General features: G+C 44.2%; 1 protein-coding gene across 35 annotated transcripts in view; it reads right to left on the reverse strand.

Moving 5' to 3' along the window:
• The window catches only part of CLASP2 (cytoplasmic linker associated protein 2), a 184,312-nt gene that overhangs the window by 35,071 nt on the left and 123,646 nt on the right, over positions 1 to 25,595 (reverse strand). For 7 of the 35 annotated variants that reach the window (XM_033057600.2, XM_033057573.2, XM_033057559.2 and 4 more), the window contains 8 exons: positions 22,195 to 22,212; positions 19,188 to 19,289; positions 19,026 to 19,052; positions 14,808 to 14,834; positions 11,954 to 12,124; positions 10,939 to 11,046; positions 4,168 to 4,230; positions 3,404 to 3,510 (listed from right to left, as the gene is read on the reverse strand). In XM_033057600.2, the coding sequence (XP_032913491.1) occupies positions 3,404 to 3,510; positions 4,168 to 4,230; positions 10,939 to 11,046; positions 11,954 to 12,124; positions 14,808 to 14,834; positions 19,026 to 19,052; positions 19,188 to 19,289; positions 22,195 to 22,212 (623 nt within the window). The remainder of the gene's footprint in view (positions 1 to 3,403; positions 3,511 to 4,167; positions 4,231 to 10,938; positions 11,047 to 11,953; positions 12,125 to 14,807; positions 14,835 to 19,025; positions 19,053 to 19,187; positions 19,290 to 22,194; positions 22,213 to 25,595) is intronic. The other 28 variants (XM_033057731.2, XM_033057723.2, XM_033057703.2 and 25 more) reach the window with 11 other exon arrangements.

Below are 25,595 nucleotides of genomic sequence, written 5' to 3' on the forward strand. Positions count from 1 at the left end.
CGGTGGCGGCGGTAGCCCTCCGGCCGGGCGAGCAAACGCGGCAGCGGGGCGGTGCTGACAGGAGAGGGGGGCCAGCGAGCCCGGTGGCGGCGGTAGCCCTCCGGCCTGGCGAGCAAACGCAGCAGCGGGGCGGCCGGCGTGCCTGGCAGCGGCGGCGGCGGCCGGCCCACCGGCAGGGCGAGCAAACGTGGCAGCGGGGCGGTGCTGACCGGAGAGGGGGGCCAGTGAGCCCGGCGGCGGCTGCAGCACCACCCGGCCGGCCCCATCGGCAACCATGAGCAGGCCGAGCCTTCCTGGCCCCGCCCCGAGCCAGTAAACCCCGCTATGCCGCGATCCTGTTACTAATTGGCCAATTTGTGAAAGCTGCGCACGGATTCTCGCGACGAACGAAAGTGCGGCTAATATTCGGGGTGCAGCTTATCTATTGACAAAGACAGCAACATTGTCGAGGCACCGGAAGTGCGGCTTATACTCCGTGCGGCTTGTGTTCGTGAAACTACTGTACTTGTTTAAGATCTAAATTTTGTCATTGCAACAATTATAGTCAATGTTCTACAAAAAAACTGCTTACATGGTGCGAAATACCAAATCCCCTAAAATAAAAAAACAAGCCAACAAAACGCAACACCACATACCAAAGATCAGAGGGGAAAAAAAACCCCTGTTTATCCTAAAAATGAAAAAACCACACACCTCTGCAAAACACCTCTTGCCATTCAAACTTTGGAGTTGAAGTTAGCATTTAAAAACTCAGTTTCGTTACATACTGAGAGAACCAGTAGTGTGATTGTTTTCCCCTTAACTACCTGCCATTTGCACAGGGTTCTCATTTTTAACCATGGAATAACTTAAAGGACATCACAATACGAATCACAAACTAATCAATACAACTGGTAACAAGTAGGCTTATTGACAACAGAACGAGCATACATACATATGTAACAGAATAACTGAAGGGAAAAACCACACAGAGATGTTAAGTGTATTGGAAAAGAGATACCATAAGGAAAAAAAGAAAGATTTTTCAATAAATTAATTGGAAATGCCAAGGATGGTACTAAAGTAGAAGACATAAAAATATATAAAGATTTCCATTATTGCTGTATTTTACACACCAATATTTAAAACAGATCTTAGGCAAAAGACTGACACCTCTTTGACTTCACCACCTCTAAAACTGGTCAATTATTCTTCATAAAATGGAAAAGAGTAACACACAATCTGGAATATTTTTATTTTTATATTTATATACATATGTCAGAATTCTATATTCCACCTTTTAAAAATACCATTATATGTGTGAATCTTCAGCGTATGATAAAACAATAAGGGTGTTTACTACCAGATTTCCATCTACATGGAGTTATTTGTACAGGACAACTTGTACCATTTAGAGGAAGGAACCAGGCATCCGAATACTACAATAATAAAATGCTGCAGTTCTTGATCCTTTTTTGTAATGTCAGACTCTAGTAAAAATATACACACTGATTTTCCTCTAACATTTCTAGCAGTATCATGATATTTTGGATCCAGGTAATGCAGAACAATTTCTCTGAAGAAGCTTTATTGCTTCAACAAAGCAGACACATTCAAGCCTCAAGAGCAGTCATTCAAACCTTAATTTCTCCTCAGCTTCTATTCTTACTACATAATTTGCCCAGCAAATTTGAAAACTAGGAGGCTGCTAAAAGTACTAAAGATATTCTTTGTGACGCATCTGTGTGGAGAGAACTATAGCACAGGCTTTCCAGTTATAGACAGAGAATTTCCACGTTCCATGGACTGTTTTTCTATTGTTCCCTATTTCAAAATTCAGACTGACTTTCAGTTTACAAAGCAGCATTTTCACCATTAATGCTGATCTCTATGCCAATGAAGGCACACAAAATTTAAAACAATATGTCAAGAAAAATGTATTAACCAAGAAATCAATAAACAGTTATACTAAGAATATGACAGAGTTCTTTGTATTTTGTCTCTCTGTTCAGTTATATCTGATTGTAATTTAGAGTCTAATTTGTTGTTTTTTACTAACTTTCAAAATAACAGTTTATCTTAAACCAGATAAATAACCATTTCTTTAAAGCATTCTGGTAACTAGGAAACAGGTATTTACAAGTATTTAATGATATGCAAATAGTATACAATAATTGATAAAAATGTATCTGATTCATAGTATCAGTATTTTAAATTAATGGAGAATTTCAGCTTGCCGATATAAATGTCAGAATACCAAAATACATCATGTGTTCAGTTTGGCTTTTGGGGGAGGAAGGCAGAAGAGCCAAATCCACCCTTTTAAAGAATAGTACAGCTTAAGAAAGAATGGCATAACCAGTTTTAACTTAGTGTCACATTTTGAAAGCAAAGGAAAACAAAAATTAAACTTATGAGATGCTACCTACTGTGCTGCTTTTGGTTGGGCTAGAGTTAATTTTCTTCACAGAGGCTGGTGTGGGACTGTGTTTAGGATTTATGCTGAACAGAGGGTTGATAATATAGAGAGGTTTAGTTCTTGATGAGCAGGGCTCACACAGAGCCAAGGCCTTTTCTGCTTTTCCTACTGCTGGACAGGAAGCTGGGGGCGAATGGGAGAATGGGAGGAGACACAGCCAGGAGAGGTGACCCAAACTGACCTAAGGGACATTCCAGATCATGTGACATCATGCTCAGTCTGTAAAGTGAGGGGAAGGAGGAGGAAGAGGGGGATGGTTTGGAGTTGATGGCATTTGTTTTCTTAAGTCACTGTTACACATGATGGGGCCCTGATTTGCTTGAGATGGCTGGCCCATAGGAAGCACTGAATCAATTTGTTGTTTGGCTCTGCCTGGGTGCATGGGTTTTGCTTTCCATATTAAACTGTCTTTATCTTTATCTTTTTCTGGCTTTTACCTCCTGATTCTCTCTCTGATACCAGTGGTGGGGGAGAGAGAGAGTGGCTGTGTGGGGCTTGCCTGCCCAGCTATCATTTTCTCTATTCAGCATCAACCTCACCTGCTGTCAGACAGAAAAACTTTAAATGGCACTCAGGCTTCAGTAAGCAGAGGGCAAGATGCCATCATTCCCAGCTGTAAGAAGTCTTGAACCTACCCTTAAGCTTTCTAGCCGTTGTGAGAAACTGTTGGTTAGTTCTACCTGCTCCAAGTGGCTTCTTGGGCCACTCCAACACAACAAAGACTGTTTCCTGTCTGCCATGAAAAAAAGCACACATCTCAAAAGTTAAAACTCCTGTAGGGAATGAAAATTCCAATACTTACAGCTCCAGCAACTCAGTTTCTTTTTTTTTTTCCCCCCAAGAAGCTAATAAAACAATAAATGAGAAGTTCTTCTGCATGCCTAATGTGCAGGAACCAAACACTTTGAGCCTGCAACCTACACAAGGTAAGTATGAGATTCTTACCAAAGCATCTGCTACTGCCTCTTCCACATCCGAACCTGTGTTCAGAACTCGCATAGCACTGACTGATGATGACAACCTACTTGACTGACTAATTCCAAAGCCAGTACCTGTTGCAACAACAAAAAAATAAATACAAAGAATTCAATCAGAATAGAAAGCTGGGATATATCACACTCACTTATAAAAACCCAAGCAGAAGAAAAGCATTTGCTTAACATTTTTAATAAATTACGTAGTGGATAAAATAACCATTTTCATTCTGAAGTCTTTAGTGGTACATACAAAAGTAAAGATTCAAGTCAAAAGCCAGTCAACTACAAACATTCTGTTCCAATATCACATGCAAAAAACCCTATTAAACAATGGTTTTATTTGTAAAACCTTTTGTTTTTTTAAAAGATTAATGTCTTCTTCATTTTGGGTTTTTGTTTTCATTTAGAGAGAAAACAAATACAATAGGAAGGCTATTGAGACTGTTCATTAGAAAACTACATGCATAAAGAATGCTCTACAAACACTAAAAAACGGAAAACTAACAAAAGTTCTGCAAGTAAAAAAATGTTAAGGAAATGTATTAACATTGGGGGTGAGGGTGGAGGTAAAATCTAGCAACATAAACACATTTATCTGGATTATTAAAACCACAAACTCAAATTAATAGCAACAGTGCTTTCTAAAACTGAACTATGAGAATAACCATGTGGGTGGGAAAAAAAAATCCAGGATGACTGCACAGATGACAGCAAAGGGTACTCATCCTTCACCTGTGGCCCCATAAGCATCAGGAGCGTAGAGGGCACCAGTAGATCTGGAGTGATGTCTGGAAGCTGCAATAACAGGATTAAAAAAACCCTATCTATGACCATGGAATCGAAGTGCTGCAATAGCTGCTCAGATGAACAAGAGAATATTTATCAAAAAGATGCAGCTTAAGCACAAGAAACTGAATATTAAAGAGAAGCAAAAATCTTCAGATAAGTTCTTTGATTATACCAAATATGATTATATAGGTTTGTGTACACTGGACATTTCATGCATAATGTTTTTTTTATTTACAAGATTCAGAGAAGGGTAAAAGCAAGTATTAAATTCAAAGAAGAAAAGGTGCACATGCACACACCCACACAAAAAGAGAATCATCAGAAATACCTAAAAAGTTACCAGTGAACTGATACTGGTCTTGCATTGTGGATTTAACTAAATTCTGTGCGCTCAAATCAGAGCCAGAGCTCACATATCAAACATTATCTGCAAAAAGTGTTCCCTGCACAAACCAGCTGTGCTGGCAGCTGACAATCTGTACACACTTGAATTTTTGCCTAGGCTTCAGACAACTCAACCTCAGTAAAAATTTGCCACTATGTAAATGAAAGTTAAAATTATCTGATTATAATTAAAAGTTTAACATAAGCCAGCCAATTAAATTAGTAATTCACATACTTACTGATTTATTTAAATAAATAAAATGTGAAATTGAAACTGAATTGAAATTGTTACTTACTACAACTTATTAAGACTCTTTAAAGTTATGGAAACTGGAAACTGAACATCCTTAGGGATTTCTAAATAAAACTGAGTACCCCACTTCTTATGGCACTTATACAAAACTGTTTTTTTAGTGATTCTGAAGAAGTTGACCCACCATTGTTAGTATTTTCTTTCTTAAAACAAGAAATGTTTAAATCAAATGTGTTTTTAAACATTTCAACTTTTTTCTTCAGTTCACTTAAGTTAGAATTTTATCGCCACATAAATGACAATTTTAACTTGGACCCAAATGTCTCCACAGTGGTAAAACTTCCAGATAAAATCTTATGATTTAATAAATAACTGTAAATGCAAATATTTTACTCCTTCTGGATATATAAAGTAGCATAAACAGAAACCATATCAAATTAATAATTCTTTTCTCTGATTAACAAAGACCATTCAAGAGTCTGATTTGAATCACGTAATGGTGACATGACCATTCAACTGAGCACACTTCCACAATGATCCTAAGTCCTGTAAAGATCCAGAAACAACACTGTATCTTTTCACATCAAGTTCTCCATTCCCTACATAAAGTACAGTAATTTCACGAATACAAGCCGCACCATCATTTTGACTAAAATTTTGCTCCCACACCGGAAACGCGGCTTACACTCAGGAGTGGTTAATACGTGAATAATTTTCTGACATTTACAACGCCAGAAGTGCCAGTCAGGGTGCCGAGCCGAGCACCCGTCAGTAAAACCCAGGATTTTGCAATTGTTACAAATTGGTTACTGTGTTGTGCGGCGGGTGGGGTCAGCTCAGTGTCGGCAGCACAAGGCGGGGAGGGAGGCAGGGGAGCTCCCTCCTTCAGGCAGGGGAGAGGTGGGGGGCTCTGTGCTGACATCCCCACAGCTCGGGGAGGAGGTGAGAGCTCCGTGCTGCCATCTCCGCAGCCTGTGGGGTAAGCGGGGGGCTCCTGCCCCTGCCTGCTGCGGCAAGAGCAGGCAGGCTCCGCCCCCACCTGACACCGCCGCGGAGGGAGTGGGGGTGCTCCTTCCCTTCCTGCCTTCGCCGCTGCGGGAGCAGGGGGGTTCCGTCCCCGCCCGCCGCTGCGGGTGCCGGCGGGCTCCGGTGTGCTCTGTCCCTGCCTGCCACCATGGGGCAGCGCCAGGCTGGGGTGAGCGAGCCCAGTGGCAGCAGTGGCTGGCCCCAAGTGGCCCCGCCAAGCAGCCCCGCCGAGCTGGGCCACCTGGCCCCGTTGGCAGCCCCGAGCGGGCCGAGCCTGCACAGCTCGAGCCGAGCCAGTAAACCCCATCATGTCGTGGTTCTGTTACTATTCGGCAACTTTGTTGCACGCGGGTCCTCGCTCCGAACGACAGAGCGGCTTATACTCAGGTGTGGCTTATTTATGGACAAAGAACGAAATGTTTGCCAACACCCAGAGATGCGGCTTATAGTCCATGTGGCTTGTATTCGTGAAATCACTGTACACTGATATACTTTATTTCTAAGTAATCTAACAAATCTTACATGAAGACGTTTGGCTAGGGCATTTTAGTTTGGAATTAATGCTTCATGGAATACTTAGTTCTTTGGAAAGTGTGTATCAGCATGGAAAAGGAGACAGGACTGAGGATATCACAACACAGACATCATGGCTGACAACTCTTTAAATACAACCATTAATGGGACAAACCTTCCCCTTACTTTCCATCAATGAGCCTTGAAAATTAAATGTTCAACTGAAAACTAAAAATTCAAACTTTAAGCAAGAAATTACTCCTGCCCCTACATACTTTTGAAATATGCTGGACAAGTTTTTAAGATGGTGAAAAAAAGTACTATATATTGGGTGAAACATACCTGATATTCCAAAACACATTTTCAAGAATATTCTTTGTACCCCTCAAATTGTAGAAATTGTGAAGTATTTTTTTTTGCTGCTGCATTTTTTAAAGGATGAATCAAAATAAGAGTTTAAATGGACTTAGAATATGATGATTTCTTAGCTAAAATATGGACATTATACTAGTCTGATACCTAATATTGACTATATTTAACAAAAGTAAATGGTTCTTATCTCAGTTTATAACATTGTACTGAGATGTGAGATTACATAAACACTTAATACCAATGTATACAGTGAAGCAATTATGTAGTATTTAGGTAATTTTATACCCAAAAGGGGGATAAAAGCCATTTTATTTTGTGCTCATAAGTAAATATTTCTGAGCTTATGAGAGACAATACAAATTATATTCTCCTCTTCACCCCCATGTCAAACTGCCTCTAGCTCTACACTGAGATGAATTTGCCTTAATCTTTCACTTGTACCAACAAAACACTGAATGACATTTTAAATCATTCAATTAAAAAGTCATTCTAAAAGGAATCTTCGTTTAGTCCCAGTATAATTTTCTCTTTTTGTTTTTAACCAGTGCTGCACTCCTATACATGTTACTTTGCATTCTCTGTGCTATCAGACAATTCCACCAGTATACCTGTTTTGATATCTGAATTATAAAACTGAACTACCTGAATAAGAATAAAACCTCCAGTGGTGTCTATCCTAGCAATCTCATGGTATTGCCTAATACAGACTTAAGATAGAAAGCATTCAACCAATTACAAAATGTAAATCTGATCTTGCCAGTGTGCAATTGAAATCAAGCTATAAGGCAGCAAAAGCACAAAGTCTTCTGCAAAATACAGTAATTTCACGAATACAAGCCGCACCAATTTGACCAAAATTTTGGTGGAAACCCGGAAGTGCGGCTAATATTCCGGGGCGGCTAATCTATTAACAAAATTCTAAAAGCTGCCAACACGGAAGTGAGAGCCCGCGGCAGCCCCAAGCCAAGCTGGAGCCCGGCCGGCCCCGGCAGAGGTGGGAAAGCCTGGCAGAGGCGGGGCCAGCAGTGTGGGGGGCGGGTGGCAGAGCCTGAGCCAGCAGGGCGGGGCAGGGAGGGCGGCAGAGCCTGAGCCAGCATGGCGGGGGAGCCCGGGAGAACTGGGGCTAGCAGTGCAGGGGAGCATGGCAGAAGCAGGAAGGCCGGCGGGTGGGGCTGCCTGGCAGCGGGGGAAGCCCAGCAGAATCGGGGCCAGCAGCGTGGGGGAGCCCGGCGGTGCGGGGGCCTGCAGTGCCGGCCAGGGCGAGGAAACGCGGCGGCGGTGCAGACGGGAGGGGGCGGCCGGCGAGCCTGGTGGCGGCGGCGGCAGTCCTGCCGGCGGGGCGAGCGAAAGCGGCGCTCGCGAAGCGCCGGCGCTCGCGAAAGCGGCGCTCGGCGAGCAAAAGCGGCACTCGCGAAAGCGCCGCTCGCGAAAGCGGCGCGGGGCAGGCGCGGCGCTCGCGAGGCGCGGCGCAGGGCGAGCGAAAGCGGCAGCGGGGCGAGCGAAAGCAGCAGCGGGGCGGGCGGCGAGCCCGGCGGCGGCAGCCCTGCCAGCCGGGCGAGCGAACGCGGCAGCGGGGCGGTGCTGACAGGAGAGGGGGGCCAGCGAGCCCGGCGGCGGCGGCAGCACCACCCGGCCAGCCCCGCCGAGCCGTGGCGCTGAGCTGGGCCACCCGGCCCCGTCGGCAACCATGAGCGGGCCGAGCCTTCCTGGCCCCGCCCCGAGCCAGTAAAGCCCGCTATGCCGCGATCCTGTTACTAATTGGCCAATTTGTGAAAGCTGCGCACGGATTCTCGCGACGAACGAAAGTGCGGCTAATATTCGGGGTGCGGCTTATCTATTGACAAAGACAGCAACATTGTCGAGGCACCGGGGGTGCGGCTTATAATCCGTGCGGCTTGTATTCGTGAAACTACTGTACCCTTGTTTTTAAAAGAACAGAAGGTACACGTGTACTTAAACACAGTCTTCCGGCTCTGCTTCAGAAAAAAAAAGATACAGGTTTCTTAATGGATTCTTCATAACATCTACTTTTAGTATCACTTCCCAATAAAACAGCATCTGGGCAAACTAGCATTAGCTACTGAAACAGATTTTATTCAATTAATCTGTACTCTCCCAATAAAACCATGGCTGGCAGGAAGTCCCAACAGATCACAACATACGTCCAGTGCTAATTAGGAGTATAGTCGGGTGCCTCAATTTGAGATAGAAACCAGAGATTTACAGTAATTTCACGAATACAAGCCGCACCAATTTGACCAAAATTTTGGTGGAAACCCGGAAGTGCGGCTAATATTCCGGGGCGGCTAATCTATTAACAAAATTCTAAAAGCTGCCAACACGGAAGTGAGAGCCCGCGGCAGCCCCAAGCCAAGCTGGAGCCCGGCCGGCCCCGGCAGAGGTGGGAAAGCCTGGCAGAGGCGGGGCCAGCAGTGTGGGGGGCGGGCGGCAGAGCCTGAGCCAGCAGGGCGGGGCAGGGAGGGCGGCAGAGCCTGAGCCAGCATGGCGGGGGAGCCCGGGAGAACTGGGGCTAGCAGTGCAGGGGAGCATGGCAGAAGCAGGAAGGCCGGCGGGTGGGGCTGCCTGGCAGCGGGGGAAGCCCAGCAGAATCGGGGCCAGCAGCGTGGGGGAGCCCGGCGGTGCGGGGGCCTGCAGTGCCGGCCAGGGCGAGGAAACGCGGCGGCGGTGCAGACGGGAGGGGGCGGCCGGCGAGCCTGGTGGCGGCGGCGGCAGCCCTGCCGGCGGGGCGAGCGAAAGCAGCGCTCGCGAAAGCGGAGCTCGTGAAAGCGGCGCTCGCGAAAGCGCCGCTCGGCGAGCGAAAGCAGCGCGGGGTGGGGCGGGCGCGGCGCGGGGTGGGTGCGGCGCTCGCGAGGCGCGATGCTCGCGAGGCGCGGCGCAGGGCGAGCGAAAGCGGCAGCGGGGCGAGCGAAAGCAGCAGCGGGGCGGGCGGCGAGCCCGGCGGCGGCAGCCCTGCCAGCCGGGTGAGCGAACGCGGCAGCGGGGCGGTGCTGACGGGAGAGGGGGGCCAGCGAGCCCGGCGGCGGCGGCAGCACCACCCGGCCAGCCCCGCCGAGCCGTGGCGCTGAGCTGGGCCACCCGGCCCCGTCGGCAACCATGAGCGGGCCGAGCCTTCCTGGCCCCGCCCCGAGCCAGTAAAGCCCGCTATGCCGCGATCCTGTTACTAATTGGCCAATTTGTGAAAGCTGCGCACGGATTCTCGCGACGAACGAAAGTGCGGCTAATATTCGGGGTGCGGCTTATCTATTGACAAAGACAGCAACATTGTCGAGGCACCGGGGGTGCGGCTTATAATCCGTGCGGCTTGTATTCGTGAAACTACTGTACTATTTTCAGACTATGTTTAACAGCTAGTATTATAAAGTCCTTAACTGTAAGCTATATTCAACAAACTAAATAAGAAGGATGCACACTGAAGACTATTTCAGACAAGCATAACACCAAAAAGATCTGTTTCAGATTCAATTGCACAGAGAGAGTTTGGTTACCAAACAAGCAAAAAAGCCAACCAATCCACAAACCCAGTATGTAAAAGCATTTTAAGCAAAATTAACTGTCAACTTTGTAGTCATCTTGACAAGGATATATGCAGATGAAAACCTTCCCTAATCCTTAACCAACATATTAAGGTAATTATAAACTAATATTCTTATGCCTTATTGACATCTCAGATTAATAATCTTGTAAAACCTTGCAATTTGTGTCAGACCAATAAGCTTCTGACCATTTAGCTAAGGGGATGTAATTAAGTGTATTTTCTCCTTATGCATTAAAATAATTCATTGACTAGATAGAAAATTTTGAGCAACAGCTGACCCTGCAATAAAGTCCCCAGGCAATGATTGCTGCAATGAAAAGAGAAACATAGCTTCAAAAAGGAGTGACTTTTTAAAATGGCATCTAGACACTGTGCAACACACACCTCTCTAGACTTGATACTTCAGACTAAGTCTAGCAAAGTCTGTATTTTCCCCGTGTGCAGCCCATTCACACATTGGTCAATTCTCCATTGGGTAAGTGGGAGGAGAGCCAAAGGAAGGGAGAACACAATAGTCAGCTACAAGGTAAATGAAAGAAGCACAGATTCTTTAGCTGCACGTAACCAAGGGCAGGGACAGCCATGCACGACAAGGGCTCCGAGTACTTACCGAGGGGTGGGAAAGAGCGGACAGGGCTTGTGTCCCTGCTACTTTCACGGCTGGCCTCCCTGCTGCAGCCCTGACTCACACTAGGCCTAGGAATGCGGCTGCCTCGTGCTAGTATGATTCAGGGTGCAGACAAACAGCAGCACAGAAGGGAGAAGACATAAGAAAAGTTGCAGTTTTAATGGAATTCTGTTATGCAGTAAGATCAAAGATGCATTTCTAAGAAAAGACATTGATGATTATGTCACTTTTTAAGTCATAACCTTTATTACAGACTTTCATGATTGTGCTGGACTAGTCTAAGAGTAGCCAGTTCAATGAAATTATTTCTTTGCACATCTTAAAATGGAAATTTACCAACTCTTAACAGAATGGTTGAAAGCCCCTTTGGAAAGGATGGATAAAAAACAAGCAACATTGAGTAATGATTCAGAATTTGTGCTCAAGATCAAGTTATTCAACAGTAGCACCAATAGTAAACCCCACAACTTTCTAAAGACAGAAAATAAAAAAATTATGCAACTAAAATAAAAATAAAAAATACAAAGGAAGAACAGAATCAATACAGTTAAAATCAACAGATGTTTTTCAGTAACTGTTTGTAATAAAGTGTAATTGAATTATACTGTGAGGCTGAAAACATGTAACTTTCATTTTAGCATCATAGCATTTACACATGTGCGCACACACACAGAAGACGTGAAGTAATGAAGAACATATTTTCTACATGGTATCACACTTTCATTCAAAGGATATGGGTATTTTGGGCATGAAGTGAAAAAAAGAGAAGAAAGGGAGTTGAGGAAAAGGACAACTACAACATTTTGATTAGAAAAACCTCAAATTTTAGCTTCAGTTTAAACTGTCTTATACATCAAAAACTAGTCTCAGAAAACAGCTACATTCTATGATGTATTCTATTTTTTTCATCCATCTATAACTAAATACCAGCTGTAGATATTCAGCATTTAAATAAGAAGGGTTATAAAGAAACGAAGAGTTATTTGGTGAGTCTTACCTACTGACAGCCTAGAAGGACTAGCTTCTCTACTGCATCCCTGACTTCGTGGGATTTTGCTCCGTTTTGGTGCAGCTGCAGGATTCACCAACACTCTCTGAACTCCTGTGTTCATAGTGGAAAGTGTGGTTGTGGTCAGAACTCTTCCAGGAGACCCAGACCTACTGCCAGCTGAAGACAGAATGAATAAATATTAGTAACAGCAGAGTGGACAAACAATCATGGCTAAAAAAAAAATAATTCCTTAAGTTAATGAGAAGATGGAGGTAGATTGAAATGATCAGGAAAAACTTAAAAGGTAAAAACAAGAAATAGAATGCCTTGGTCTGAGTTCTCACAGTACTGCATAAAAGGTAGTTAAAATTATCGATGCAAGGAAGCACCTGACACGGTATTTAGCACTACATAAGCTCAAAAAACCACAATTATTATTTGTGGACTTTGTCAAAAGTTCCATGGTCCCTAAAATGAACGCTGTTGTATTCGTTTTTTTTAAGCTATGTGGTCTCACTTATCACATTCTCTGTTAATAAAGAAAAACAAACAAACCTGTTAGAAAGCTAAAGTGAGCAACTTTAAATTAGGATTTCATAATTATCCCAGTTCTTCCACTGCAACCAATGTTATAATTAAATAATGTGATTTCCCTAACATTTATTCTTCTCCCTTGCTCTTAAAGGGTGGGGTCTTCAAGCACTATTCTGACATTAAATAAAATGTGACTGAAGACAACAAGCAATCATGTACATTTCTGTGGACATTACCCCACAAATTACAGAAAATCTTCAATTAGTTTTAAGCAAGCTAAAAAACTGATTAAGACATATTTAAGTGTCTTCAATTCCTGTTAATTAAAACCGTATGTTACAAATTACTATATATGCTCAAGGTACTGCATCACTACCAGAAACTCTGGTCACTTATTTTTAATTTTGATATTCCAGTTACAGAACATTTAAGTTCTAAGTTCTTAACAAAGAATTCAATTCTTCCCTAGCTGTAACTGATTTGTAACACCAGTTAATACTAATACAGTAATTTCACGAATACAAGCTGCACCATTTTGACTAAAATTTTGCTCCCACACCGGAAATGCGGCTTACACTCAGGAGTGGCTAATATGTGAATAATTTTCTGACATTTACAACCCCAGAAGTGCCAGCCAGGGTGCCGAGTCGAGTACCCGCCAGTAAAACCCAGGATTTTGCAATTGTTACAAATTGGTTACTGTATTGCGCGGCAGGTGGGGCTAGCTCAGCGCCAGCAGCACGGGCTGCCGGGGGGAGGGAGGCAGGGGAGCTCCCTTCTTCAGGCGCGGGAGAGGCGGGGGGCTCGGTGCTGACATCCCCACAGCTTGGGGAGGAGGCGGGGACTCCGTGCTGCCATCTCCGCAGCCTGTGGGGTAAGCGGGGGGCTCCTGCCCCTGCCTGCCGCGGCAGGAGCAGGCAGGCTCTGCCCCCGCCTGTCACCGCTGTGGCGGGAGCGGGGGTGCTCCTTCCCTTCCTGCTTTCGCCATTGCGGGTGCCGGTGTGCTCCATCCCTGCCTGCCACCATGGGGCAGCGCCGGGCCGGGGCAAGCGAGCTCAGAGGCAGTGGCCACCTGACCCCGTCGGCAGCCCCGAGCGGGCCAAGCCTGCACAGCCCGAGCCGAGCCAGTAAACTCCGCCATGTCGCGGTTCTGTTACTATTTGGCAACTTTGTTGCACGCGGATCCTCGCTCCGAACGACAGAGCGGCTTATACTCAGGTGCGGCTTATTTATGGACAAAGAACGAAATGTTTGCCAACACCCAGAGATGCGGCTTATAGCCCGTGCGGCTTGTATTCATGAAATTACTGTATATTGTTTCCAACTGCAGAATTCAAGAAATACAAGCAAATAAAAACCGAAACAGAATTTTTACCAAAGACTAATTACATATATATTTGAACCTTTCATTAATCTTTAAAATATGATCAGGTAACTGTATGACCACAGTGATGCTATCAGATTTACAGATATCATGCAACTTTTCAAGTGAATTTCATGGGTTACAAGTTGACTAAAGCTTGACTATATGAGAAAAGAAACAAAACCCCAAACGAAATAAAATATATGCTGAGTGGAAGAGAGAAATAAAAAAATGCACCATGCATATACTTTCGGATTCATTGTTTGAATTCAAACTTGAAATGATTATTTAGCAAAATCCCTTTTCCAAACTATGGACCTATTCAGCAGAAATGATAAATAAAGTATTATACAATCTGGAAAAAAACAAACACAACTTCTATAGCAACAGAAGAAAAAGCAAGCCTGAAAACTGCTGTGATGTGCAAAAATTAAGGGTTTGACAATTTCTTCATACCAGGGTATTTCAATTCAGATCTGATATTACCAAGTTTTTTGCCTGTTTAGTATCTATTTAAAACAATGAAAATATTGTAGACGATTTCACGGTGCTGTAGACTTGTACATTTTCTTATATTCAGAAGAAATGCAACCTCTTGTTCTAGTATTTTATTTAATCTTTCTATAATGTGACCTATAAAGTGCACCACTGCAGTGTAAATGAACTGAATGCAGCTAAATAGCCTGAAAATACTATGCTAGTAATAGTACAAGCATATTCTTGCTCAGTATCACCAGTACCAGCAGATCGAAATGAGCTGAACGATGAAAGAAAAATTACTAAGGCACTGTTTCAAACCCTTCCCATCTCTCCTGCTTTCTACAGAAGGATTACACTCAGTTAAATTACGCCCAGTGTATGGAAAAAACCCAGCCAGAATTTCTGCTGAATAGGATCCTTAAATGAGGTATGTCAAACAGGTGATCAAACAATGATATGTACATTAACTCTGTAGGCTCTTACCACCAATGGGGTTAGCAGACTGTGATCCTGAACAAGTGTAAAGGCAGTTTAGGGGAAGGGATTTATAATCCATGAAGAGGGAGGGAGCAGAGCAGATTAAAAAATGAATGGCAAATGGAAATAAGAAAGCTTTAGTCATTTCACACGGGGAAAAAAAGCCACAAGGTGGTTATGCTAAAGCAGTGCTATTAAGTAGTTTCCACAATTGAAGAATTAAACTCAGATGTTATGTACAAAGCAGATGAAGCAAAGTTGCATAAGCAAATTACAATTCTTCAGCTTTCTAATCAACAACTCAACACTGAAGAATTAAATTTCAATTAAGCAGGAAACTGTAGCCTGCATATTATTTGAAAAGAATATTACATTGCCAAAAAAGGCTCAAGAAGTTCAACAGCTGAACAAAAATTACACACAAGATCAAAACTTTGTTTTTTGAGACACAACAGTAAAGGAACTGAGCTGCAGGTGGAGTGGATGACCAAAACACAAAAACCAAATTCACAATGGCACAACTGAAAAGACTTGCATAGAATTTTTCATTTTCCTCTTTAAAATTAATCTTGAGTATAAAAGGAAAAATTTGTTTCTACTCAGAAATTCTCTGAATGGCGACTGTAATGCAATTTTAGCAGACCTTGTTGAATTATCCAACAACCAAACTGGAAATAAGAGGAAAAAATGTAACCATTTTTCCCATAGGTAAGAATAAAATAATGAGGCATTTATTTTACGTTAATTTAAAAATAGAAAAGGACTTCTAAAATCCCCCCAAAAAATATTTTTTGTAAAAGCATTCAAATTTGCAAGTCTTTCATAAAATGATTTTTGAACAAAAGATATCTGTAACCCAAAAATTAACAAAAGCATTTGTGCTACAGTGGTTTTTTTTAAAAAATAGCTTAAATCTAATATGAAGCTATTCTCTCATTATATAAGCTGGGGAACTAAAACAATCCCCTGTATGGAAACATTAAGCATCACGCTTCACACAATACTGTGAAAATTTTCAGTTACATAAAGAAGCATCACCCAAATAGCTGGCATACAGTGCCTGAGAATTCTCCTTCACCTGTCCATTTGTATTTGCCCTGTTTATCTTCCTTAGAACATCTCAGAATTCTTGTTCTCCCCCACTGACAGGTTATAATGAACTACGTGAAGCAATTAGTTCTGAATAGAAGTAGTAATAAAAGGCTGTAAGGATGCATAAACACATTTAATTTTCACATATCATCATATGTAGTCAGATCTAGTTATTTAAATATCAATTTACTGCTTTAGATATTAATACTGTGTAAAAATTAAAAAACCCCCAACAACCCTGTCATTATTAGTAAAAAACTGTAAAGGCTTGATTTTGTTACTCTGGATATACAGTTATCTAATGCTATATGACAGTGATTATAATTTATTGTGCTGCTACCTAAATTTACCCCCTCTCCCAGACATTTATCAACCATCTTCACTTTTTAAGAATTTATCAAAACTCTTCAAAGTACAAAAGTATTTTCAAAAAGCTTAATTCCAAACTTTCCTAATATTAATGAAAAAATTGTTACAGACACTGCTTACAGCTTTTCATAGAGGGGAAAAGTGGATTAGAAGGAACTTTACCTTCCCTCCCTCTTAAATTATTCACATATTCTTTGCTTATGGCATACTGTAGCCATCTGTAAAACAAGTTTTAGAGAACTTTTGTCCCAGCCAATAACGACTCATTTTCAGGCTCATTTCACAACACTTTTGGGACTAGAGCACTTAAGGGAACTTCTACTGAATTTCAGAATGCTACATTTCTCTGTTCACATTGTTTGAAAGCTTTATTTCTGAAAACCTGTAAACACTGCATCAGGTTTGACCCAACTGTACTTGTTGGCAAATGAAATTATGCAAAACCAAATGGGAAGTACAGTAATTTCACGACCATAAGGCGCACCGGACTATAAGGCGCACCCCCTGGGAGCCGGCACATTTTGCAACTTTGTAGATCAGATAAGGCGCACCGGTCTATAAGGCGCACCGGGTTTTTTTTGCAGCGAGGCTCCGCCCCCAGCTCCTCCCGCGCGCTTGCTGGCCGAGGCCCCGCCTCAATCCGGCAGCCATTGGCTCCCGGGCCTGCCTGTACCTGGCAGGGCCAGGCTACGCCCACCGCCGCTCCGTGCAGCATCCCCAGGGCCCCGTTGTTCTGGGAGTTCCCTGGCGCTCCGGGTGACCCAATGCCGGCAGGCTTGCCCCGTGCCGCCGCTGCCCCGATTCCAGCTGCTTGCCCCCTCCCCGCGTGGCAGTCGCTCCGATTCTGGTGGCTTTCCCCCTCTCCACATGGCAGCCGCTGTGATTCCGGCGGCTTTCGCCCCCCCCCGCGCGGCAGCCGCCGTGCTTCCGGGGGCTTTCGCCCCCCCCGCGCGGTGGCCGCCGTGATTCCGGGGGCTTTTGCCCCCACCGCGCGGCGGCCGCCGTGTTTCCGGGGGCTTTCGCCGCCCCCCCCCCCCCCCCCGCGCAGCAGCCGATCCGATTCCTGCGGTTTTCACACCCCCCGCAAGGGAGCCGTCCCAATGTCGGCGGGCCGGCCCCGCGCGGGGGCGGCCCCGATGCCGGCGGGGAGGCCCCGATGCCGGTGGGTCCGCCCCGCGCGGGGGCGGTCCCGATGCCGGCGGGACGGCCCCACGCGGGGGAGGCCCCGATGCTGGCGGGACGGCCCCGCGCGGGGGAGGCCCCGATGCCGGCGGGTCCGCCCCGCGCGGGGGCGGCCCCGATGCCGGCGGGGAGGCCCCGATGCCGGCGGGTCCGCCCCACGCGGGGGCGGCCCCGAAGCCGGCGGGGAGGCCCCGATGCTGGCGGGACGGCCCCGCGCGGGGGCGGCCCCGATGTCGGCGGGTCCGCCCCGATGCCGGCGGGTCCGCCTCGCGCGGGGGAGGCCCCGAAGCCGGCGGGTCTGCCCCGCGCGGGGGCGGCCCCGATGCCAGCGGGGACGCCCCGATGCCGGTGGGCCCGCCCCGCGCGGGGGAGGCCCCGATGCCGGCGGACCCGCCCCGCACGGGGGAGGCCCCGATGCCGACGGGCTCTCACTTCCGGGGTGGCAAATGTCGCAACTTTGTAGATCAGATAAGGCGCACCGGACTATAAGGCGCACTTCCGGTTTTGGGGGGAGATTTTAGTCAAAAGGGTGCGCCTTATAGTCGTGAAATTACTGAACTCTAACAGGACAAAAACAACTACTACCTGCTTTTTAGACTTCTAAAATCATGCAATTTATGACAGATGCAGTCATTGTAATGAAGACAAATGCTTCTGCCATTAAAAACATGATTAAAGGTTTTTATTTAAAAAGTGGATATGGTTAGTGATAGCAAAATAACAGTATTGAAAATTTTAAACATGTGGAAATTTACTGGTTTAGAACACTAGATCTGACCATTTATAAAAGTGGGAAGTTAATTTTAATTTTATTGTGCATTTTTCTTCCTTTCATTCATTTAGTTGCATTCCACCTAATTAGACAAAGATAAGAATCAGAAAATGCTACAGAGCTTAGTCAGAAAATGTCTGTTGGGAGACATCAGATGTATGGACGTATTTCTGTAGGTCAGCCAGTGCCAAAGAGTGTGAGGTAATCAGATCATTTTAATTAATGACTGAGTGCTTGGCTAGATCAAAAATATCGCATCTGTTTGGGTTACTAAACACATACAGAAAATTACTGTGGATTAGCTGACACACATTACATTGCTTGTTTTAAATTGACTCAACACAAGTTAAATAAATGATTGTAAAGGGAGGGATTATTATTTTTCTTTCAAAGAAGAGTTACGTAAAGGCAAGAGCTATAATATGAAAAAAAGGAGTTTATATCCAAGAGCTACAGCACTGCCTAACTTAAAGTGAAAATGGGTATTTCTGGCTAAAATAAGACTAGTTTAAAGATGAAAAATTAGGTCTCACAGGTAACAGTAAAAGACACCATTCGACCTACCCATTCTTCTCTACTACTAGTCCATTTTTACTGGCCTTTCATGTTGGGGAAGTCAGAAAAGGGGGGAAAAGAATGTTGAGAAGTTATAATTGAAGACAGAATTTAAGAATAGATTTCAACTTCCTATTACATTATCTAATTTAATTGGCAAACTAAGACTTAACCTAATATTTTGTCTGGAGAAAAACAACATGAATCAGAAAAGCATGCAAATACTACTGACCCAAAACACTGAAAAAAAATACCTTCATTTTGGTCTGGCGATGATGAACCTAAGGCACAGAACAACAACTCAGTATGTAGCTTTTTTTAAAAAAATAACTTTGACTGTAGCCATTGGTCAATGAATATATGCTTAAGCATTTGGCCTCTTTATCAGGTATATCTGATAAACAGAAAATACATACGCTGAGATTGTGACACCACTTTGGTTCTACTCCGTCCTCTGGAATCTGTTTTAGAATTTCCAATACCAACAGAAGGGGTTGAGAGCTTTGATCGTATACGACCTAGAAAGGAAAAATGGCATTAAACCAGTTTTTCACACTCATATACAAAGCAGAACACCAGTAGTGTTTACTAATATTTACTTAAGTTTCTGCATAAAAAAGAAGCACAATATAACTCAATTGGTGACAGTTTGCTTGGGATAATTAGTAGAAATCTGAACACCTTGAGGAATTTAATAGCTGAGGAAGCAAAATACTTCTCCTCTGATGCTCCCTGTTTCAGTAAAAAATTTGCATATTACACCTTCAACACACTGGACTGGTTAGCTAGTTCTTCCTTCCAACATATACACGTTGATTACATTAAAAAAAGGAGAAATTTACTCAATACAACGCAATGCAAACACTAATGCTGCTGTATCAGGTAGTCTTCTCATGATTACTTGAGCTTGTAATTCTACTTTTGCTGTCATGAAACTACAGAATAGAATTCTGAGCTTTCTTTCTAACTTCACTCCTCTTTTTAGGAATCTAAATACTAGCTTTTTTTAATTACTGAAGATTCTACTGGTTTTGTGGCCCCAGTCATACAGACTTCTACAGGACTTTCCAAACCTTCTAGAGCATTTTGCAAACACTAAATACGTTTAAGTACAGTAATTTCACGATTATAAGCCACACCATTTTGACTAAAATTCCGGTCCGAACCCGGAAGTGTGGCTTATAATCAGGTGCGGCTTATATATGGACAAAGAACAAAAAGCTGCTGTTTTCGTTTGGAGGACAGGTGTCTGTCTGCTGAGAGAGGCAGGAGCTTCTCTTCCAAATGGAGAATGCAAACCCCCCCCCCTCCAAATTATTATAATTTTGAAATCAAGGGGCTTTCAGGCAAATATATGGGAATTAGGAATAACAGTTCTTTACTAGGGAAATTAAAAAAGAAATACAGTACTACAAAGAAACAAACTCCAAACCCTGACAAAGTCAGAGTACAACTTGACACCCCATCAGGCAGGGTGTTGGTAGCAGTCTGATTAAATGGTAGTTGCAGTCCTCTTCGAGTGACAGATGTAATTCAGTTGAAGCAGTGCTTCTGTAGAAGGTGCAGTTTCCCTCCGGAGGTCCAATGGTGATGTGGAGAAATCCCGTTTTCCTCTGGATTCCAGTGGAGAAAGGGGCTACCTTAGTGTCCCAAAACCTCTGTTTTTATCTTGGTAAGAAATGTTGGGCTCTTCCCCCCTGGCTGGAGCAACTTCCAGGGATGAAGTAATTCTATCAGTCACATGGAGGGACTCAATGGGCAGAAAACGACTCGCTAGAGGAAGGATGGGTTGTAAAAAGATAAAGAACAATGCCCCGCCTGGTTTCAATGGATGGCCCATTAGCAGAATAACTCCCGTGGAGATAAGGATCACTGCCCCCACCCTCAACAGATGGTGGTAGAATAGTTAACCTTTTATCACACTCTGTATTGTAACCCAAGACAGTTGCCGACACCTGGATGTGTGGCTTATAATCAGGTGCGGCTTATATATGGACAAAGAACGAAAAGTTGCCGACACCTGGAAGTGCAGCTTATAATCAGGTGCGGCTTATAATTGTGAAATTACTGTACTTTTCATGGCAACATGTTATAAAGAAATACTACTCTCCCCAAAAGACAGAAAAGCCAAGCAAGAAATAAATTAAACTATCTACAAATAAAACAAGAGATTCACTTTCCTCTAGAATGTCAAATAGCAAAAGGCAAACTCTCTTGGGTTTGGTGAAACATTTTTGCATTGCTAGCCATGTTCCTTATAACATCTAGCATATAAAATGGAACGACAAAAGGAAGATAAACCCCAGTCGTCTGAACTACAGCTAACTGAAAGATCATTCATAAAAGAAAATAGTGGTGTTGTATACACTTCCTAAGCCAACCTCTCAAACAAGTGAAAAATAAAATCAAAACCAAACTCACACTAGTCATAATTCCTCTAAATTGCAAGAACAAACCCCCAAAAGGGTGGGTCTAGCTCAACAAACTCAACAGTTTGGAACACAGCATAATTAAAATATTGCCTAGACATTTTGAGTCAATATCTGACCTAGAAGAATTAGGTACAAAGACTGCTATTTGGTTCTAGCCTCTTTAGGCTTTCCACAGCAGACTTTGGAGACCAACCAAGTTAATATTATTCATCCAAGTAGAGGGAATAGCCATAGATGACAGTCTATAAGAAGAGAATCAGGATAAAGGAGGTTATTAACTAAACTATTAGAAAACAATAGGCTTAACAAGAATGGTTAGATTACCTAGTCCAAACTCTACTAGTTATCCCCATGCAATGGCAATGTTTTCCCACTAAGTGCTGTAAGACTGCAAGGCATGTAACTGCATCCAGAATTTGGCCCAAAACCAAGGAATACAGAGTGCCACTATTTTAATACTATGTTAAAATATCACCTGCAACCTGTTTCAGTTTCACCAATGTAAAATAAAACAGTTTGTGTATCTGAGTTAAATGAACTGTTAACTCATTTGTAGTCTCGACATCCATTCACTAATGGCAGCATTAAATGTTAATAACAGATTGAAAATTAGCTTTCAAGTCTCAACGAGATGACTAATAGTAGCACCTGCTTCCCAGAGCATGAACACATTTGATGAAATATTCTGTGACAAGACTTGTTTTAAAAAATAAACATAAAATTATAAAGCCCCTGAATTTTCACAGTATAAATGTTAAGCAATGATACTTAAGACTGCAGATGAGTAATTGAGAATTAAAATAAAAAGAATTTTAAAAATAGTACATGACAACCAAGTATTAGATGCATAAGCTGTTAGTCCATAAGGCCATATCTGTAATGAACCTCAAAAAAGCCCAAGAAACACCAAGTTTTACTTTTAAAGCTTCATTTGTATCAATGAAAATATGAAGCTGAAAATATTAACTAGTCTAACAAAGTAGTTTCTTACCATCTTCAGAAGCTGTTCCTAAACAGAAAGAATAATAAAATACATGATAGTCCAAACAATACTATGTCTTGCAAATTTCTTTTTGAGATTAATCTTGGTAATCTGGACAAATTTTATCAAATCAAGAGTGCTAAAGCTTTTATGTTGCAACTCCACAACTGAAGTAAAATTATCAAGAAAATATGCATACTACACTGATAGCAATTTACAAGAACGCAGTGCACATCACTGCCTTCCAAACCACAAGAAGTTCAATAGAAAAAAACCTACATTTATGAAATCTATGAAATCAGTCAAAAAAATTACATATACAGATCAAAACAGACATTAAAAATACTGTAATGCAAGTTCTTCTGAAAATATGAAACATACTACCATACATAACCTCAGAGAAAAATACAGACACAGTGTTTCCCACACTGGACAGCAATAATTTGATAGGAACTTCCAGTACAGAAGACATCTCTGAATTAAGCCTGTGATTACTCTGAAGATACATATACATAAGATCAAATCTTGCTCAGCAACATGGAAGGAATATGAGCTTGCTAAAATCAGATCATACTTGGACAAGAATGCCAAGTTTAAAAAGGCTTGAGAGTCAGACAAACCTTTCTGCCATCAGTACCTAGGAACTGATGGGACCCTGCCTCATTGTCAGTCCTTCTTTTTAAGTTCTTTTGAAACAGACCTTATTACCGAATAAAATACATACTACTAATGACAATGTTAAATGCCCCTAAAAAACGGAAGGGTACTTCCATTTTTATTTTCACTCTCTACCATTTCTGCCTTATAAGAGAACTACAATGATGAAAACATCTGTTAGTGTCTTTGGCTAGCCTGAATGAGTCAGATTTGCTGGGAAAGTTTTCTCTTGTTACAGTATCTTCACTGAATTATTTTTAAAAAACTTCTAAAAAACTAGTTCAGTGTATATTTCAATGCTTATTCACAAAAATCAGTTACAGTAAAACGCATGTAGGAGTGCCTCAAATTTTTCCAGATCACTATTGCCAGTTTGCAAAACTCAAAACCAAAAAAAAAAAACCAAACCCTGAGCTACCCCTTCAAATCCAACAGTCTTGCAGAGTTTGATCTTGGAAGGCAGGTTCTACGCAACACCTAAGACAGGCTATCAGACAGCTGCTCCTAAAAGCGGTGCTTCTGCCTCTCTTTGCTCTCAGCCTTGTGCTACCACCTGGTCTGGATGGCTACAGGCTCTCTGGCAGTTCCAAAAATGAAGTAACAGAACATTAGTCACTTTCATGAAATCAGTTCTATGGAGTTTGTTCCTCTACAGTAATAATGGGATAACAATAATAATTATTATTAATAATAATAATGGGGTAATAATAATTACAAGGTGCTAACAAAAGAAGAGATAAAAAAATATGTGGACAAGGTTAGTGGGAAAACAAAAAAATACTAGTTTGTCCTGGTAGTGGTTAGACCAGAACAGCTGTATCATACAACTACAGCTGGACAGCTAAGCTATTTTCATTCCATCTTGCAGATCATATCTAGAGATAGCCTCTGGAACAAAACCCAACCCTGTTACAGTAGTTTCACGAATACAAGCCGCACGGATTATAAGCCGCACCCCCGGTGCCTCGACAATGTTGCTGTCTTTGTCAATAGATAAGCCGCACCCCGAATATTAGCCGCACTTTCGTTCGTCGCGAGAATCCGTGCGCAGTTTTCACAAATTGGCCAATTAGTAACAGGATCGCGGCATAGCGGGGTTTACTGGCTCGGGGCGGGGCCAGGCAGGCTCGGCCCGCTCATGGTTGCCGACGGGGCCGGGTGGCCCAGCTCAGCGCCACGGCTCGGCGGGGCTGGCCGGGCGGTGCTGCCGCCGCCGCCGGGCTCGCTGGCCCCCCTCTCCCGTCAGCACCGCCCCGCTGCCGCGTTCGCTCGCCCGGCTGGCAGGGCTGCCGCCGCCGCCGCCGGGCTCGCCGGCCGCCCCGCGCCGTGTTCGCTCGCCCGGCCGGCGGGCTGCCGCCGCCGCCGGGCTCGCCGCTCGCCCCGCGCCACGTTCGCTCGCGCCGCGTCGCGTTCGCTCGCGCCGCGCCTCGCTCGCCCCGCGCCGCGCTCGCCCCGCGCCTCGCTCGCCCCGCGTCGCGTTCGCTCGCCCCGCGTCGCGTTCGCTCGCCCCGCGCCGCGTTCGCCCCGCGCCTCGCTCGCCCCGCGCCGCGCCTCGCTCGCCCCGCGCCGCGTTCGCTCGCGCCGCGCCGCGTTCGCTCGCCCCACGCCGCGTTCGCTCGCCCCGCCGGCAGGGTTGCCGCCGCCGCCAGGCTCGCCGGCCGCCCCCTCCCATCTGCACCGCCGCCGCGTTTCCTCGCCCTGACCGGCACTGCAGGCCCCCGCACCGCCGGGCTCCCCCACGCTGCTGGCCCCGATTCTGCTGGGCTTCCCCCGCTGCCAGGCAGCCCCACCCGCCGGCCTTCCTGCTTCTGCCATGCTCCCCTGCACTGCTAGCCCCAGTTCTCCCGGGCTCCCCCGCCCTGCTGGCCCAGGCTCTGCCGCCCCCCTGCCCCGCCCTGCTGGCTCAGGCTCTGCCGCCCGCCCCCCACACTGCTGGCCCCGCCTCTGCCAGGCTTTCCTACCTCTGCCGGGGCCGGCCGGGCTCCAGCTTGGCTTGGGGCTGCCGCGGGCTCTCACTTCCGTGTTGGCAGCTTTTAGAATTTTGTTAATGTATTAGCCGCCCCGGAATATTGGCCGCACTTGCGGGTTTCCACCAAAATTTTGGTCAAATTGGTGTGGCTTGTATTCGTGAAATTACTGTACTCTGATCAATTGTATAGCATTTCCCTTGTTAAATTTAAACAGAAATTTGCAACATATCATTAGTTGTGACTTCCAGTCAGAACAAAAGAAAAAGAAAAGGCCATGTTTCTTAGACCTATATGGACCTAAGAACCTTTATTTCTGGTGACAATATCCAAAGCTCAAGATTTGCTATAAATAACAGCTATAAACAAAGCCTGCAACATGTAGCCTAAGGAAACGTAACACGGAAATAAGCAATACAGACTCTACTGCCCTGTAGAAACACTCTACATTTTATTAAACTAGTCTTGACATCTTCAGTGCTCAAAGCCAGCTCCAACTTTTTCAAGAAGCATTGGTGTTTTGAAATTATTCAAGATTCTGGTTTAGAAATCTGCCTTCTTCTAGTTTTCATTTTTATGAGATACATTTGCTTCCAATCTTATTCTTCCAAACATGCACAGTTATTAAATATGTGATACAAAATATTGAGTAAGCAGTAAACTTAAGTGCTCCTTAAGCGATCCCAAGCAATAAATTAGAACTACAATCACCAAGTAGTAGGCTGGGATTGTCACTTTATTATATGTGAAGCATTATTTGTACACAGCTGAAACAGATAATTGCTA

This window comes from Catharus ustulatus, chromosome 1 (genome assembly GCF_009819885.2).
Source record: "Catharus ustulatus isolate bCatUst1 chromosome 1, bCatUst1.pri.v2, whole genome shotgun sequence".
Classification (NCBI taxonomy): domain Eukaryota; kingdom Metazoa; phylum Chordata; class Aves; order Passeriformes; family Turdidae; genus Catharus; species Catharus ustulatus.